The sequence below is a fragment of the Polistes fuscatus genome, unplaced genomic scaffold, assembly GCF_010416935.1.
Source record: "Polistes fuscatus isolate 324 unplaced genomic scaffold, CU_Pfus_HIC Scaffold9, whole genome shotgun sequence".
NCBI classification, from domain to species: Eukaryota; Metazoa; Arthropoda; class Insecta; order Hymenoptera; family Vespidae; genus Polistes; species Polistes fuscatus.
In genome coordinates this window covers 4597623-4616347 of record NW_025113173.1, presented here as the reverse complement: position 1 = coordinate 4616347, position 18725 = coordinate 4597623, and the positions used below count along the sequence as shown (strand labels likewise).

Below are 18725 nucleotides of genomic sequence, written 5' to 3'. Positions count from 1 at the left end.
GAATTTCATTTAAAAGTTACCTAGCTAAGCAGTAGTTTACCACTCGATAGAACGATAAAAGAAAAAAAGAAAAGAAAGAAGAAAAAGAAGTAGAAAAAGAAGTAGAAGTAGAAAAAGAAGTAGAAAAAGAAGTAGAATTAGTAGAAGTAGTAGAGGGGTGGTATATATTCTTCTTCCATAGCCTTTTCGACTATCATGAAACGAGCATGTTTCGAGAGGAGGCTTAACACATCGTCGAGGACGACGCATTGTCTCCTCCTCGTCGTCGTCGTCGTCGTCGTCGACGATTTCTCAGCGTCTCTTTTCAAGCTCTTCTTCAAGAAAAAGAGAGAGAGAGAGAGAGAGAGAACGAAGAACCAAGCATCTGGTGTATCTCTCTCTATGTGTGTGTCTGTGTATATCTGTATGTTTGTATGTGTGGTTTTAGACGTGGAATGAAGAAGACATACGTGTGTGTGTGTGTCTGTCGTGTGGTTTTAGATGTGGATTGAAGAAGACATACATACGTTTGTGTGTGTGTGTGTGTGTGTATAAGTGGATGGGATGAGAATATTGGTGAAGGGCAAGCAAGGGAAGGCCGATCTCTAGAGGATCCTTCGAACGACTCTCGGCACGTTTCGCGTTCACCACGTAATCCAGATCTTCTACCTCAAAAGCTTCTTCTCTTTTCTTCTCTTCTCTTTACTCTCTTTATTTTCCTTCTCTTTCTTTCTGTCCGTCTGTCTATTTGTCTGTCTGTCTCATTTATTTCTTCCTTCCTTACCTTACTTCCTTCCTTTTACATTGCACTCGTCTTTTCCTGGTGAACGAACCGTTTCCCCCTACCCTTCCTCCCCTCATCGTGAAAAATTCCTCGACCCAACTAATATCTCTAGTTTTTGATTCGGCCTTCGAAAAGCTGGATGTGTCTTCCATTGTGTTCGTCTTAAACTCTTTCTCTGTTTCTCTCTCTCTCTCTTACACTCTGACCCCCTTTTCCCCCTTCGTCTATTCTTTCTATAACGTCGTGTAACTTGAAAGTTACGAACGATTTGAGTGTCGGTTATATTTATCGTATAAGTTGGAAAATGACTTGACGTATTTCTTTAAAATCGTTCTTATTTTTTTCTCTATCGATTGAAATTGCATTGAACTTTTGTCTCGAATTATTAAATCAACGAGCACGTTAAATTATTTAAGAAGGTATAAAGAAAAGGAAAGATTCATGGTAATAATAATTGACTCAATAGCATGCAAGGATTTTTCAAATGGTCACAATAATTTTGATTACTCCATAAAAAAGAAAGAAAGAAAAAAAAGGAGGTTTATCATAAGAACCAATAAGAATCGATGTGGTTTATTATTTACTGTATTAGTAGACGAATAAAGTTGTGTAGATAGAATGTTATTTATATAACAGGGCTTCGAAAGGTATATCCCTATTACTTCACATTTACAACGTTCACGAAAGGCCGATGGGTCGGCGAGAAAATCCTGGAGGTCTTTGCGAGGGAATTCCGAGCCCATCCTGCTGAGGAATACGAGAGATGTATTCGTGCTGGTACGCTCACCGTCAATTACCAAAGGGTGGACGTGGATTATAGATTGCGACATAATGACCTTCTGGCTAACGTCGTTCATAGGTAAGAAAAAAAAAATAAATAAAAAAATAAAAAAAGAAAAACAAAAGAAAAAATAACCTTACAATATTTTACAGCAGCGTTAGGTTAACTTTTGCTTGCTTGCTAGCTAGCTGGCTAGCTAGCAAGCAAGCAAACGAAACGAGCTAACTAGAAACTAATGGTGGGAATCCTTTGTAACGTTTCTCTTTTCTTCTCTTCTCTTCTCTTTTCTTCTCTTCTGTTCTCTTCTCTTCTATTCTATTCTATTCTGTTCTCTTCAAGGATCTTATGAAAAGTCAACGTAACCGAACCACCTGAAATTTTCTGTCAACTATTTAATGAAACATCATCATCATGGCAATTCATATTACCCACCAACCATCTTGATCTCTCGAGGCTTGTGTGCACATATAACACACGAGTCTAAAGTCGGATCGATAACCTTGTAGATCCTTCTACTCTCTGAAGGAACCACGTTCGGTATTACGTGGAGTATCCTTGGCACGAATACTACCCAAGTTAACGCACACGTTTAGTGTTTGATACTATCCTCCTATATATAATATCTATCTATGTACACATATCTACATATATATATAAGATATGTGTATATATGCTGTATAGGATGGTTTCAAAGTTACTAGACCATTTTAAAAATATAATAAAAAATCTTTTGAATTTATATTACATATTTACATTTATATTATTTTATCGAACAAATAAATATACGCTTATTGGAAATGATTTTTTTAATTACTTTTCTAAATGATGTTCTTATCAAATGACCATGATTTTTTTGTCTCCACGGTGGTTGACTTCTTCCATTACCTATCGTAATGGTCTAGTGACTTTTAGGCCACCCTGTATATATCTACACGTTATATCAACTCACTTCCATCGGATTTCTACTCAAACAAGTTACCTGCTATCATTTTCTATGCACGATGAAATCAGTCTCTCTATCTCTCTCTTTCTCTTATTCAAATATTTCTTATTCGTTTTTTTTTCTTTTTCTTCTTCATCATCATCATCCTTTTCCTTCGTATTCTTCTTTGGATAAGATAAAAATGTCAATAAAATACACCGATGTTTTCGCAACGAATTATTTCCATCTTTTTTCGGGGCCAGTTTATTATGGCCTTTCCTTTCCATTTTTATCCTCGTATTTTATTATTATTATTATATATTATTATTATTTCTACATCTTGTTTAACGATCAACGTTTAAATATCATACATTTATCGTTATTTTCTACTTATTTCTAAATCACAGCCACACTCTCTAACATAGTCACGATCAATCGATGATTATTATTATCGATTATCTTTTCAATCATTGTTATAAAATTGATTAAAAAACGATTATATATTATTACAATCGAAAGATCGAATATCGCGTGTGAACGATTTAATATCGATTAATATCGATTGGAAAGTAAAAAGATTACGCGTTACTCATACACACAAGTACACACATACATATATACATACACGCGTGCACAAAAATGTGAGGGGGACAAAAAAAAATCAATAACCTTGAACGAGGATTAAAATTAAATTTCAAAGAAAAGACACACCGGTTAGTGAATATTATTTCGTGTCAAATAGTGAAAGTGTTACGTCTAGAGGAATTCGATATTCGGTTCGAAATATAACGCGAATGGTATGTGATTTAAGTAAAATAAAATAAAATAAAATGAAATAAAATCAAGGAAAAGGAAAAGGTGACAGTCGTGCGAAATGGCATGAAGAATCTCATACGGTTGGCGAAGACGAAATAGAAAGGCTTGGGTGTTTGGTGAGGAGGAGAGGAGGCCTTCGAGAGAAAGGCTTTGAAATACTGGAAAGGCAGGTGTACGTTCTCGAAGGACGCATCTGGTTAGGCTTGCGTAATAACTTCTAAGTAGTAACACAGTGACGTATTCTGTCTCACTCTATTCGAACAGACAATTTGTAAGAGAGTATATACGTATATGTGTGTGTGTGTGTGTGTACTTGAATATGATACGCATAAGATGATCATCATCATCATCGTCATCGTCAGCAACAGCCAAGCAAGCAACAGTCGATGTAGCTAACACTCAATTGGTTGGTTGGTTGGTTGGTTGATTCGTTGATTACTTGGTTGGCTGGTTCGTTGGGTTTTCTTTTTAATTCAGTAATTTCCTTCAACGACCTTTCGTGCTAGGTCATCGTAGAATTTGCATCGAATTGCTGCTTCTGCTGCTGCTGTTGCTGTTGCTGTTGCTATTGCATCTATGCGCAATTATTCGTGTTTCCTCTCCAATCGGTCGGGGGATTGTCACTTTATTACTGCAATCCACAATCCACAAATACGCGCCCGGATAGAATCGATACTTTGTTTTTGCATTGACATTTAGCTGGTATTTCGAGTTTTTTCTTCTTTTTCGCTTTTTTTTTTCTTTCGCTTTTTTTATTCTACGATTTCGACGTCTCTTTTTTATTTTCAATAATTTTTACGAATAGAACACGTTCCGATTAACTGAACAAAAAATACTGCGCAAACACGTTTCGCAGAACTTTATCTATATATGTATATATGTATGTGTGTGTGTGTTTTATTAGCAGATGGGACATGTTAATGCAAATTTTTTTATAATTTCGACGGTTCTTCCTTTCTCCAATTAAATCGCGCGTCTGTTAATATCCAAAGGTAGAGACGTTTATCGATAAATCCGACAATAATTTCAAATATCGCGTAGAAAATAAAAATTTACGCGTGAAAGGGAAAGAAACAATTCGTTTGAGGGAGATTTCCGGGCGGGGCGGAGGTGGGGGGGAGAGGAATCGATCGATGAAAGCTTTTGAAAAAAGGAAAAAAAAGGAGGCGAAGAAAAAAAAACTACCCACATTGAAAAGCAATCGTTTAAAAATTCAAACCAGACAAATCGACGCGACTTTTCATCTATCATTCTCTTTAAAAACACCGGTTTGTCATTTGGTGCAAACTTTACCAACGAATAAGAGAGAGAGAGAAAGAAAGAAAATGAGAAGAAGAGAGAGAGAGCAGCGTATATTCAAACAGATGAGAAGGTTTATCTGAGCGTTTGGAAGTTGGGAATACTTGTTGCTGAAATTGACATGCTATCGGTGACAATGTTTTGGGTGGTGTGGCGAGAATGTCCGTGCCAAGAAAGGATGGGGTTCTTGGCGTGTTACTCCTACCAGAGAAATCACTGTGAAAAGTGAACTTGTTGCGGATTGCCTTCCTGGCATCGTAATTCGGAAACGTCTACTATTATTCCTCCTCCTCCTCCTCATTCCTCCTCGAGAAAAAAAAATAATGCTGGTTAAACTGATCCTTTTTTTGTACGCATTTGAATCTTTACTCTCTCTCTTTTGCATCGAAAGTCCTTGAGTGTATTCAGGAAGATAAACTTTTCTTTATTCCGTCGACGAAACGCGTTTTAAAATAGTCACAAATTGTCCCTTGAAAAAAAAATAAGAAAAAAAGGAAGAATAAGTGGAACGCTATTTTATTACGAATAATTATTCTGATCACATTTGTGAAAAGGTACGCGAATAATTTTGAAAAAAGAATTATTATTATATATATTATATTATTATAATATAATTATTATATTATATTATATATATTATATTATTAAAATTATTATATATATATGATATTATTAAAAATAACAATTTTACATACACAAAAAATGTAATACGATAATTGAGAGAAATATTGTTAGAGAATATAATATCGCGTTAAAGTAATTCGAACATCTCTAAATATGTTCATATTATAGTAACAGTGTTATCTACAGTTACCGCATAGTTTCGTTACTTCTCCCTTGGTAACAACTAGTTCGTTACTGTATACTCTTGTTTGTCTTATTGCACCTAAAATTGACTTAACTTAGTCAAGATTCTCAGTAGTGCAAAGTAAACATAAACAATACCGAGGAAACTCCTAGATCCCTGTTAGGGACCAATTACAAACAATTTATTTCGCTAAACATTCGACACGTACGATTATTAACACTATATTATTTCTAATCGTTATATTTATCGATCTGATATATAATTAACGAAACTTTATTTTTTTTTTTTTTCTTTTTCCTCTAAGAAAAATAAAAGTAAAGTGTAAGAAGAAACCTCGATGGAACATTTATCTTCCCTTGTAAAATATTTTTTTTATGTTTTATGTTTTTATTTTTACTTTATTTTTTTATTTTATTTTCTATCCTCTCTTAAAGACGTCGGCTTAAGTAATGTTTTTCCACCCCTCTTGTATATAATTTCTGAACGGAAAGAAAAAAGAAAAATGAATGAAAGAATGAAAGAAAGAATGAAAGAAAGAAAGAAAGAAAGGAAACAAAAGTAAAATAGTACATTTTCATCCCTCGGAGAGAAATAAAGAATGTTCAACGTTTTACGAGAACAAATTTTCTCGTCCTTGTAAACTTTCCTTTCGAATTTTCTTCAAAATATTCCTCGTCCCTTTTTCTAACGCTTTGAACGAACGAATAAACGATGCAACGTATTTTCCTATTTTTTTCTTTTTTTTTTCGATACCTATCGACACAGTTCTACTTTACGAATATTCGAGGGACAAAAAATAATAAAAATAAAAAAAGAAAAGAAATAATGACTATACCGATCGTATATATCGATACACACACACATATACACATATATATTTATATATATATATATATATATATCTTAACAGAAATTGCTAGTCTATAAAGTAAAACTAAAACTAAACATATCGAAGAAAGCTCCATTCGAAATAAAAGTAACCATTTCTCTTTCAAAAAGTTCCCTTTTCGTTTCTTATACTTTTTTTTTACCACAATATCTACGAATTTATATATCTACCTTATGTATTATAGAAAATTGAAAAGAGACTTTTGAAATTCACGAGAGAAACGTATCATCAATTTCATACGAACCATATTTCTATTATACAAAATTCACATAATAAACTATCAGCCAAAAGTTTCGAATTATTTGTAAATTTTACGTAAAAATCTAACATACGAATGAATTTTTAATTAACAATTAATGTATAATACATCAACGAGAATATTTTAATATCATTTACACGTACATCGGAATGTACGTGTGGTTTTGTTTTTTTAACTTTTAAACTGTAGTATACATAATAAACATACACACATAGAAATACAGTTGAGCGTTATCACGGACACTTAACGACCGAGTTTTCTTAATAGTTGCATTTTGCGAATCTAAGAACAAGTCAACTAATCATGTTCTTAAATGGAACCTTATCTGCTAGTCACAGAGTAGCACAGTAGTAAATGGTACGTCCAGGTTAGTTGGTTGGTTGGTTGGTTTGTTGGTTGGGTAGGTGGGTGGTTACCAATGAGATGGGTGAGGTGGGTTGGTAGGTTAAGTTGGTAGTGGCAAATGGGGTAAAATGGAAGTATGTGTAAAGGGTGCTGGCAAAGTGTGTCGCGGTTTGCAGGGACGACGAAAAGAGAGCGGTGACAGGTTGATTTATTAGCTCGGATCGAGTACACGATGATATCGGAAGGAGGTCAAAGGTTGGCCGCTCACCTTTTCCCTCAGTTATATTCCTACCTTGGGCAACGAAGGTAAACGTTAGTCAGCCACTATACTTGCTACCTACTTAGTTTGCTGGAACGTCATTGAACGGAACGTGTTTGCTATTTGATCGAGTCTCAGATTCCATCATCCCCTCTACGATTTATCTTCACGCTATATTGCACACACATCTCTCAAAAAATGATCGAGACATTTGTTAAAAGCTAAAATGTTAAAGCATTCGCCTAATGAATTTCGAGATATCCAAGCAAGTTTAAAACATCTTCCGATTCTTGTATATTCTATTTGAATTTCATGAGAAATCCTCTTTCATCAGTTTCCTTATGTATATTGAAACTAAATATATTATGCATCGAATTATGAATCGGGAATCATCGAATAATTCGATTCCGATTCGATTCGATTCATTCTTTTCAACAAAAGTTGTTCTTTTTCTTTTACTTTTATTTTTTTATATATATTATTTCTAATATATATTTTCTAATGACATCTGAGTCTTCTACGAAAGTTTACGAAAACTTTTTACAACGATTTGATTTGATCAATCGATTCTTATAAAACCGTTTAACGGGCTGAGATACTAAGCAAAGATTGCGCGAAATAAAGTTAAAAGATTAAATTACTTTTACGAAATGAAAAAGAAGAAGAAGGAGAAGAAGAAGAAGAGAAAATACTCGAGCACCACTTTTCTTTCTTTGTTAAAAAGAAAGTTAATAAGTCAAACTACCTGTTTAAAAAAAAAAAGGAAAAAAAAAGAACTTAATGTTGGTAGTAGAAATAGAAGTACAAAGTCTCATCGATATTCCTCTCCTTCTAATTTCGTTGAAAGATTTTAACGTTATAAATCTTCCTTCCCTCTCTTTCTCTTTCTCTATTTCTGTTTCTTAACCGTGAGAGTAAATTTATGGAAACGATATTCGAAGCGAACGACTTGAAAGCGTGAGAAGCTGTCGGCAATTGTTACGTTTACGCAATGGGTTAACGAAGGTTTCGAAACTAAAGAGGAATCTTCGAAGGTAAGCCGAGTACCGAATTGAGAATCGGTTACTCATTAATTGTACCGTATTTTCGAGTAATTTTGTAGTTCAGAGTGGAATATATTATAGATGTAAGGAAAACGATTACTAACACAAACACACATACACACACATACACATAAACATTCACATTAATTTACTCATACAATTACCTTCTTCTCATATCCTCTATCCAAGTATTATAGGGTTAGTGTGGTGGGTTTAATGCGAGCGTGGGTGCTCGCAATTTGACGTAAAGGCTATCAGACCTATCCTAAAGCTGAACGAACCCCCCCCACTTCTCCCCCCTCCGAACCTCCCCCTTAGCCAAGTTACACAGTTCTTAGGACGAGCGTACTTTAATTGGACCTCGAAGGAAACCATTCCTTGCACGACATTTTTCAAATCACTGGTCTAGGGTAGAAAATGATTTATCTTAGTATAAATCGTTGTATGTCGTGGCTCACCCATTAATGTGAATATCAAAAAAGAAACAAAATTAACACATCGCCGGCCCCGACGTGGTGGTTTTTTTTTAACCTCGTACGTCCTAGATTATTATTTATAACTGGATATAGCATAGAATAATAATTTTAAATCTAAAATATATTTAACGATGTAACAATAATAGTAAGAAAAGAAAATATTATAATAAAAAAAAGAAAGAATTATAAAACGCATTATTTATCGATTTTCGTTGAATTTCTCTCGTTTATTTCGATGATCGAAAAATCGATTTTATTTAAATATCGTTCTAATGAAATATTTTAATAATTTGAGACAACGTTACTAATAGTTAATTTAAAAAGAAAAAAAAAAAGAATAATTTAAAATGACGTAGGATTACGAGATTATTGCCGGTTTCGAATGTGTTAATACTCGTATATAAAATGAAGGAGAAAAGAGAGGAGGAGGAGAAGGGGTTGAACTTAATAATGAAAGACTATAAAGTGTGGTGGTGCATTTCGACTTGGTATAATTGAAGTTGCAAATGCGTTGCAGGTGTTTCGAAAATATTTAACGTTCAAATTGTTCGAACATTTTGGGAAGGTACTTCGAGAGAGGTAGGTGAAACTAAACAAAAACACAAAATAGAGAAAAGAAAGAATAGAAGAGAGAAAGAGAGAGAGAGAGAGAAACAAAAAATAAAGAAAAGGGTTCAAACGGGAACATCGACTAGCAATTTCAAACAATGGAACACGTTGTTCATGTCGGTTACAATGGGCGTTCGAAATTCCTCTCTTTCTGCATGAACGCCAATTTCAATTCTTCTGATTAATGATCGTAGCAACCTTTCGAACACTTCTGACCTATTACCATAAGTGTACGACTACGACGACGATGATGATAATGATGATGATGATAATGATAATGATGATGATGATGATGATTATGAGAAAGAGAGAATAAATACGTTTCACGTAATGCATTCTTCTACTTTCTATCACACTTATCTCGATTCATGTGTAAATCGATTGGATAGAAAGCCTAAACTATTGCTGCTGTTACTACTACTACTATTGCTGCTGCTGTTGTTGCTAATATAATTCTAAGCAAAATTAATCAAAACAGTACAAAATAATTAAGACTAAAAAAACATGTACGTGTATAATAATACCATGTTTGTATAATAGAAGAAAACTTTGAGACTTGTTCCAACACGTGGAATTATGTCATCAATGTACGTGTGCGTGTGCGTGTGAATGTGAATGTGAGTACGTGTGAGTACGTGTGTGTATGCGTACGATTAACGTACGAAAGTGTTAATATAAGGAACAAAGCCATGTTAAGCTGGTTGCGATTGGTGTGTTGCAGACACGAGGTGCCTGTCACCTCGGAGCCGATCACGGTGATACACATGGACGAGGACGTCGTCGTGGTCAACAAGCCCGCCTCCATCCCTGTAAGTGGTGTACTGCCAGGACTGTACTGCCAAAACTGTCTGTTGCTTTCTCACTCACTCACTCAATCACTCACTCACTCACTCACTCATTCTTTCTATTTCTATTTGTATCTCATGTCTACCCCTACTACATTGACCATACCATTTTCTTATCCAACACGCATACTATCATAATAGAGACATAGTACATAAAGATGCTATGCTATACAACAATTATCTGTGGTGTATTCGAGGACATTAACTTAACCACATATCCTTGTTTCCTCTTAGGAACACTTACTGCTTGGTAAGCCAGTTAAATGTACTTTGCTAGCTAGCTAGCTGGCAAACTAACTTTCACCCTACAAGTCCCCAAACGATCCCAAATACAACTCCTCGTCAAACTGTCAGTAGTCCTACTCCTTTTTTCTTTTTCTTTTCTTCTTCTTTATTTCTTTCTTCTCGTTTTTCGCTTTTTATTTACTACCACCCCTCCCCCCACGTCATTCCGCGTTTCCCTTTTTTCTTCTCTGTAATTTGTTCAACCACCTGCCTACTGGTTTTGGGATTCAAAATCAAAGTACACACGATTGTTAGATACTTTCAGTTTCTTTTTTTTTTTCTTTTCTTTTCTTTTCTTTTTTGTAGGTTTGATCGTACCATTTATCTATCGGATAATTTCAAAAGGTATATTACAATTAACGTTTCAATAATTAATCGACAATTTGTAATCGTTGAAATATGTGGTCACTCGACGCGATTATTATTTATTTATGGTTCAAACAATTTTGAATGATTGAAATTTGTGCGGAAACATTCGATAAATGGTTAGGATCAATGTGATCTTTGTTAAAATTTCATTCCAAACTTTAGAAGTCTCTCCTATCACGTAAACCCGTTTATTCATACGATTATGATACACGTTTAACAGATTTCGGTTTAAAGCAAATTAAGTTATTCCGTAGGATTTCTACCATGTGATAATGGGGGCGGGAGGGGAGTGGGGGAAGGGGGAGTGAGGGGGCTGGCCAGTCGGTCGTAGGCACATTTTCGTTTTCGCGATTCATTCCGAAAATGAACGAACGAACGAACGAGCGAACGAACAAACTAACGACAACAACAAAAAATAAAAGAAAAGAGAGAAAGGGAGAGAAAATCGTCGAACAACTCAGGGTGCAAACAACAAAACCCCATCGCAATTTCGTTTCCCCTTTCTCTCTCTCTCTCTTTCTCTGTCTCTCATCCGATTCGTTTTTATTTGCCACACGGTGCAGTGGATTTCGGTGCGACTGCAACACCCACCAACACCACTACTACCATTACTATTACTACTACTACCATCACTATTAGGATTACGTACACCTATATTTTATTTTCCGAGTAGAGATCCAAGTTAAACAGTGGTCAAGAAGAGGAGGTTGAGGAGAGGGGAGGGGGAGGGGGGGGGAACCAACCGGGGTTTCCCCAACTGAAAACATACTGACACGTTTTATTAAATCGTTACTATACCACCCATTTTCACAGAATGAAAACTTATTGTTGTCCTACCGACAAATTTCATTAATCGTCCGGCAACACACACACACATACGTATACACGTATATGCACACAAATGCTGTCTCATCAAGTAGGATTGCTGTTCAATCTACACGTTGGCTAACGCTTGTCAACAATGTAATAGGTGTATGCGTTTATGCGTAATTCTGTATTAGCAAAAGAGATAGAAGAGAGAAAGAGACGGAGAGAGAGAGAGAGAAAGAGAGAAGCAAAAAGAGCCATAGCCGTGGAAAATAGCACTCCCTCGCTAACGTACCATTGTCTTTAATTTCGATCGTTAGTACGAGTCGTATTTAACTTTGACGACTAATTAGAGCGAACCGATTTTACATAATCCCTTGTGGGAGCTGCTTACGTTGCATGCGATATTAAAATCTCTCTCTCTCTCTTTCTCTTTATCTTTATCTTTCTCTCTGTCTCTTTTTCTCTCTTATTCTCTCACACACATATCTTTTTAACGATCCTATCTATCTCCCCTTTTCCATTTTGCAAGTTACGCGTGTATGTGTTAATGCACGTTCACTCAGGACCTGTCTGCATAATAATAATAATAATAATAATAATTATATGTAAGAGAAAAGTGATATCCTTATTGTTACATGACTATCAGTCTCATATCTTAATTTCTTGTTTATAATGAATTACTATTTTCTGTAATATATTAAATGAACGCATCAAAATAATAGAATGGCAGTGAAACGTTTAACAATAATTTTGTATTTCACTTTCTTTCTCTTTCTCTATCTTTCTCTCTCTTTCTTTTTTCTTCTTTCTCTTTGTCTTTTACATTTCATTGGATTTTTCATTACTCATTTATATATCTACAATTACGATTTCATATCTTAACGACGATTATTATGTCATTTTGTTAATTGGTCGAGTTAAAATATTCAATGTAATTAATGAATAAGGGAAATGTTTTAATTTAAATCAGGATTAATGAATAATATCGAATAGTGTTTTAATCATCAACCCGGAAATATAATATAATGATTGATTTTATATACATTTTATTTTTTTTTCTTTTCTTTTTATGAGGATGCAGTCGAAAAAGAAATAAAGAAATTGGTCATTCAAAGAAAATTCACAATTACTTACGGAATCTTATGCAACTTCGTAACAAGTGCCTCTTTACAGTTAGAGGTCTCCGTATAAGACGAGTACTACTCGATGTAAAATTAGGCCGCGATTCTCTAGTTTGGTATTGTTCGAAGTAAGAAATCGTTATTATACATCTCGAGAGACAGAGAGAGAGAGAGAGAAATATATTTTTTTATTTTCCCCCTAATTTGTCAAAGTGCCGGAACAGAGGTTGCTATAATTGGATCCGTTTATTACGAAAGTAACGGTGCAAGTTCAGTTTTGAAAAAAAAAAAAGAAAGAAAACAATTGATAAAAACACACACATAATTTTTGTATTAATTTTTTCAATAAAATATGAAAAATTATGTGTTTTCTCTTAATTTTCGTTTAAATAACACCGACGATCAATGAAAATGATTGTATAATTAATATTATTAATTGAAATTACTTGAAATTATATAATCGAGTATATATTATTCATCAATATGAATCGTCGGTTGTCATTATTTCTCTTACGTATGATTTGAATAATTTAGACATCTCTCACAGCTGGTCTATTAAATGATCATTGATCATTTCTCGATCAGATCTGAAACACTCGATTAGTAATTCTTAAGTTACGTAACTCCACGAGAACGTTATTACGATTGAGAAACAGTAACAAATATGATCATCGTATATATCGTATCACGAAAGCTACGCATAAACAATAAATAAAATAAAATAAAATAAAATAAATATTTGATCGAGATAAATAAAACAAAAATGTTTCTTCGTATTTATTCCCGATAAATGAATTTAAGATCGCATAATTCTAATAATATTAATTACTTCTGCCAAATACTCGATAAAATAAAAGGAACATAAAGTTCTAAACATTCGGATACGTTTGGAAATTTAATAACAAAAAAAAGAAACAAGATAAAAAACTGAACAGTTTTAAGCTTCGTTTAAAATTACTTTTGGATTCAAATATGAAATAACTTTTTACACCGGGTTAATAAAATACGATGAAATACAAAACCCAAAGAATAAAAGAAAGAAAGAAAGAAAGAAAGAAAGAATCGTAAAGACGTACTCTAACGGGGGCTGCCATTTGTTTTCGTTCGAGAGGACAGCACGTTTATTCCCTTGCGGCATGGTGCAGCAGGTGCAGGTGCAGCGCGCGCGGTGCAGGTGCATTGTCGCGTGGACTGCTGTATATTCACGTGTACTATATGTTCTGTTGTATGTATGTATGTATGTATGTATATATATGTGTGTGTAAATGTATTTACGTAAATACATTTGAAGTGCGGAATCGACCGGCCTTTGTCGAGGCGATTGCTTTTTCCTCGAATAGCCAAGAAAAATGGGGTCGTTGAGGGGTGAGAAGAGTAGTGGTGGTGGTGGTGGTGATGGTGGTGGTGGTGGTGGTCCTTCTAGACCAAAGTTGTACCTTTTTCTCGATTTTAACACCTTCGTTCTTTGCCTACTAATACAGGTTCATCCATGTGGACGTTATAGACACAACACTGTCGTCTTCATTTTGGCCAAAGAGTACAACTTGAAGAATCTTAGGACGATCCACAGGCTGGACAGATTGACAAGCGGAATATTACTTTTTGGTAGGACACCTAAAAAAGCGAGACAAATGGAACACCAGATTAGAAACAGACAGGTTTGTAATTGAATGTTATTGTTGTTTAAACGTAACAAAGTTTATAAAACGATTAACTTGTGATTAGATTATTATATTCGATAGAAAATTTTCCAATGGATAAAGATATAGAAAAAGTATTATATAGGAAGAATTAGAACGTCGTTCATTTTCTTTATTTATTCTACGCGAAATCCTGACCTATTTTCTTTTGGTAAAACCTTAGGTGCACAAGCAATACGTGTGTCGGGTCGAAGGTGAATTTCCGGAAGAAGAAGTGGTCTGTTCCGAACCGATCGAGGTCGTGTCTTATAAAATAGGTGTTTGCAAGGTATCGGAAAAGGGCAAGGACTGTGTAACGCGTTTCAAACGTCTGAGTTACAATGGAAAATCTTCGGTCGTACTTTGCAAACCGCAGACTGGTCGGATGCATCAAATACGCGTACACCTGCAGTATCTTGGTTATCCCGTTGTTAACGATCCTCTTTACAATCACGTCGTGTTTGGACCACACAAGGGAAAGGGTGGTAACATCGGTAAGACGGATGAAGAATTGGTCAGAGATCTAATTAGCATACACAATGCTGAGAATTGGCTTGGTATGGACGGTGATTCGGATATGAGTATGTTCAAGTCGAAACTCGACATTGAGGAACGTGATCTGGCTAGCATTGATAAGAACGCTAACTCCTCGCCGGAGGAATCATCTTCCACGGCTACATTGTCGGAGGAGGAACGACCACCCCAACAAGAACTTAAGTCACTCAAAGTGACGGTTGGAACACAGACCGGTTCTGAACCACCCGATCAAAGGTACACCATTCTTTTTTTCTTTTTATTTTTTTTTTTTTAATTTACTTAGAGTAGTAACGTTTTAAATTTATTTAATAATAACGTAATCCGATAAAATTTTATTCTCAAATATATCGTTGTATATTTGCAAGCGTTAATACGATTCAACATTTGATTTTGTTCATTTCTATTTATCTTTTTGTAAATTCGTAGTTTCGCTAACGACAAAGTTACCGTGGATCCACACTGTTACGAGTGCAAAGTCAAGTACAGAGATCCTAAACCATCGGATTTGGTGATGTACCTGCACGCGTGGCGTTACTGCGGACCAGGATGGGAATACGAGACGCCACTTCCTGCGTGGGCAGCCAGCGAATGGACGGCAGATGATCGATAGTTTTAACCAAGATTATGGGAATTCGCGCGTTTCTATCCTGCGATTTTTAATAATAATAATAAGAATAATAATAATCGACCAATGATTCCCGATGAACGAACGAAAAAACAAACAAACGATCATCGTGACGACCCTTTCAAAGAATTTTTTTGATATCCTTAACCCCGTGCCTTCCATCCGCTATAATGAGCGATCATCATTGTGACCATCGTACGTGCTACGTCACTTTGTTGTCCGGAAAGTAACGAGACTCTTTTGCAATATTCGATATAATAATATTCGATTATAAAAAAGAAAAAGAAACAAAAAAATCACGCCCTTTCTCACTCCTCGACGGTCCAAGAGAATGAAGAAAATTTTTAAATAAAAATAGAAATTTCCAAATTATTCGTGAACAAATAATGTTTGAAAACAAAAGAAAAGAAATAAGAAACAACAACAACAACAACGGATGTTTGTCGTTTTAATTTTTTTGTATCTTTGCAAAATATTATTAATATTAATTATAGCTTTCTTAGCTCGACAAATTGTGTCAAATACATTTTACTTGAATGCTTGTTAGCTGGCAGAAGGTTATATAGGAAGATTTAAGAAAAAAAAAAAACAAAAAAAAAGAGAAAAGGAACAAAAAAAAAGAAGAAAAAATGAAGACACACAAAGATGGGGACGGCGAAATTTGATGAAACGACTCACTTCTTTGCTTGTCGTAAGAAAAATTAAATAAAAATACAAAACTATACGATCAGAGTAATATATATATATATATATATAATATATAAGACAATCGATTAGTAGAGTTGAACTGTCGAGAAATGATAGATGAGGTCGTATTGACGGGAATGTTTGAATCGCGATTATACGTAGAGGAACACATCACGGTCTCGTTATTCTCTGAATAATTTTTTGGTACATAGAAAAAAAAAAAAAGAAAATCCCCCTTTGTAACGCGCGTTGTTGTACACGTCGTATTCGAGAGAAAGAATGAGAGAGAAAAAATAAAAGAACAAATGAGAGAAAGAGAAAGGAAAGGTGGACAATGATCAAGATTAAAATCGTGGATCGTGCTTGAATTACAAATCCCGTATTACAGACCACATAATTCTTGAACAAAAATGAAACATATTTCATAACTAAAATTTCACCATGTAAACGCACAATTATTATTATTATTATTTTCTGGGTTTTTCTTTTTTTTTTTTTTGTTACAAATTACGCAGAAAGAGAAAGAGAAAGAAACCATTTTGTATTTTTATCGGACATTTCGCGAATTGGTTTCAGCCATTTTGTTTCGACGTAAACTTAGGACGATGAAAATAGAGAGGAAGCGAACCGAAGAAAATTGTTGTTCTTGGCTTCGATAGATAAAATACACAGAAATCGTTTTGCTTGCTAAGAGAAAGAGGTATAAAAAGAGAAAGAGAAATAGAAAGAGAAATAGAAAAAGAAATAGAGAGAGAGAGAAATGTGGCATGAGAGTTTGTTATTCCATAAATTTCATTTGGTAAGACTCTCTCTCTCTATATATATATATATATTTCATTCTAATAAGAGTTAAAAAAATAAAAGCGAGAAATTCGCAGCCGAGGAATTTCGAAGTCAAGACAACTTCGAATTTCATCCACGTTTTCGATTCTGATCATCTTATTTCTCTTTCTCTTACTCCGATGATTCCGAATATTCGCAGGGGGGGTTTCAAAAAGATATACGCGTAAAAGAATAAAGAAAGAGAAAAAGAACGAAAGAAAGAAAAACTGCGAGAGAGATAGAAGAATACAAGACATCTATTTTTATGGCAGATTTATATCCAGGAAAATTAAATAATTAGCGTAGCTCTCAAGCGATAGGGGGGTCTCGAAAAATAAACGTGATCATGCCAAAGAGCAAGAAGCATCGGCGAGCTTTTAATCATATCGTGTACATGTACCTTTCACTTGGCGACTTTGCGCAACAAACAAAAAATTAAAATAAAAAGATACGTTTTGTCGATACATCAAAAAAAAAAAGAAAGAAAGAAATATTCGCGAGATTACTTGCGAGTGTCGTCGTTAAAATCGTACAACATAACCAACACAAGAGAGGGAGAGAGAGAGAGAGAGAGAGAGAAAGAAAATACACAGAAAATTTTTGCAAACAAGTACAAGAAAATTTAAAAAAAAAAAATAAGGAAAAAATTACACGCAAAAAAATAATATATATATATATAAAATACAAATATAATTATAATAATAATAATAAAATAATATTAATAATAATATTAATAATAATAATAATAATAATAATAATAAAAATAATAATAATAATTAAAATAATAATAACGTGTGTGAGAATGAAACGCGTGAGTAACCGTGCTACAATTATTTTATTACGAATCACGTTCGTTTCATTATCGAGTAAACGTGAATATTTAGGCTTTAGAATACGACTAGGATCTACGAGTTCTGGATCAAAGGATTAATCGTGAAAAAAATTTACTTAAAGGAGTCCTTTGATCTTGTACCAAAATGTGGAGGGTGAGATTGTTTGAGATCGGAGAAGTATATACAAAATAAATAAAAAAGACGCGAATAAATAAATAAAATAAATTAAAAAAAAAAATAAAAAATAAAAGAAAGAAAGAAAGAAAGGATTGTATAATGAATATGAAGAATGTTAACGCGTTAAAATAACAACGGACCTATCATAAAAGACAGTGTGTGCGCTTACTAACTCACAAGGTGCGGCTTGCTGTTAAAGCGAGTTTAACCGAATTTAAAACGATAGCTTATGTAATAAAATTTATTTAAGTAATTGATAATATTAAAAAAATAAAAAATAAAAAAAAAGTACCGCAAAAAGACAGTCCCGATTGAGCGGCAACGGCGGCGGCACAGAAGAAAACGAAAAAGAAGATAAAAATTAACCCTTTCGTTACGGCATGCCTTGACACGAATATCGTTCCATATAAATTCGTTCGTATGTACGTTTCGTCGCATGGTATACGACCCTTAAATGGGTCGGTCGTTCATATGGGACCTTTGCATGGACGTCCCGTATATGGGTCGTTAGTAATAAAAGGGTTAAAGATAAAAATACAAATAAAAAAGACGCCGATGTATGGATATGCGCTTTTATATATATATGTGCAATGTATGCAATGTATGTATACAATACATGTATATATATATATATTGTATACGCACATCGTATCGCATTGATAAATG

At 34.3% G+C, this 18725-nt stretch overlaps 1 protein-coding gene and 1 long non-coding RNA gene across 5 annotated transcripts in view; one reads left to right on the top strand and one right to left on the bottom strand.

Moving 5' to 3' along the window:
• Nucleotides 1-14284, bottom strand: part of LOC122525470 — a 33550-nt gene extending 19266 nt beyond the window's left edge. Inside the window, exon 1 of the long non-coding RNA XR_006305799.1 lies at nucleotides 14136-14284. This is a non-coding gene — a long non-coding RNA (uncharacterized LOC122525470). The remainder of the gene's footprint in view (nucleotides 1-14135) is intronic.
• Nucleotides 1-17600, top strand: part of LOC122525434 (RNA pseudouridylate synthase domain-containing protein 2-like) — an 82671-nt gene extending 65071 nt beyond the window's left edge. For all 4 annotated transcript variants that reach the window (XM_043648238.1, XM_043648241.1, XM_043648240.1 and 1 more), the window contains exons 5-9: nucleotides 1400-1622; nucleotides 9991-10078; nucleotides 14181-14357; nucleotides 14563-15149; nucleotides 15342-17600. In XM_043648238.1, coding sequence (XP_043504173.1) covers nucleotides 1400-1622; nucleotides 9991-10078; nucleotides 14181-14357; nucleotides 14563-15149; nucleotides 15342-15525 — 1259 coding nt within the window. In that variant the 3' untranslated portion in view covers nucleotides 15526-17600. The remainder of the gene's footprint in view (nucleotides 1-1399; nucleotides 1623-9990; nucleotides 10079-14180; nucleotides 14358-14562; nucleotides 15150-15341) is intronic.
• The last annotated feature ends 1125 nt before the right edge of the window (nucleotides 17601-18725 follow it).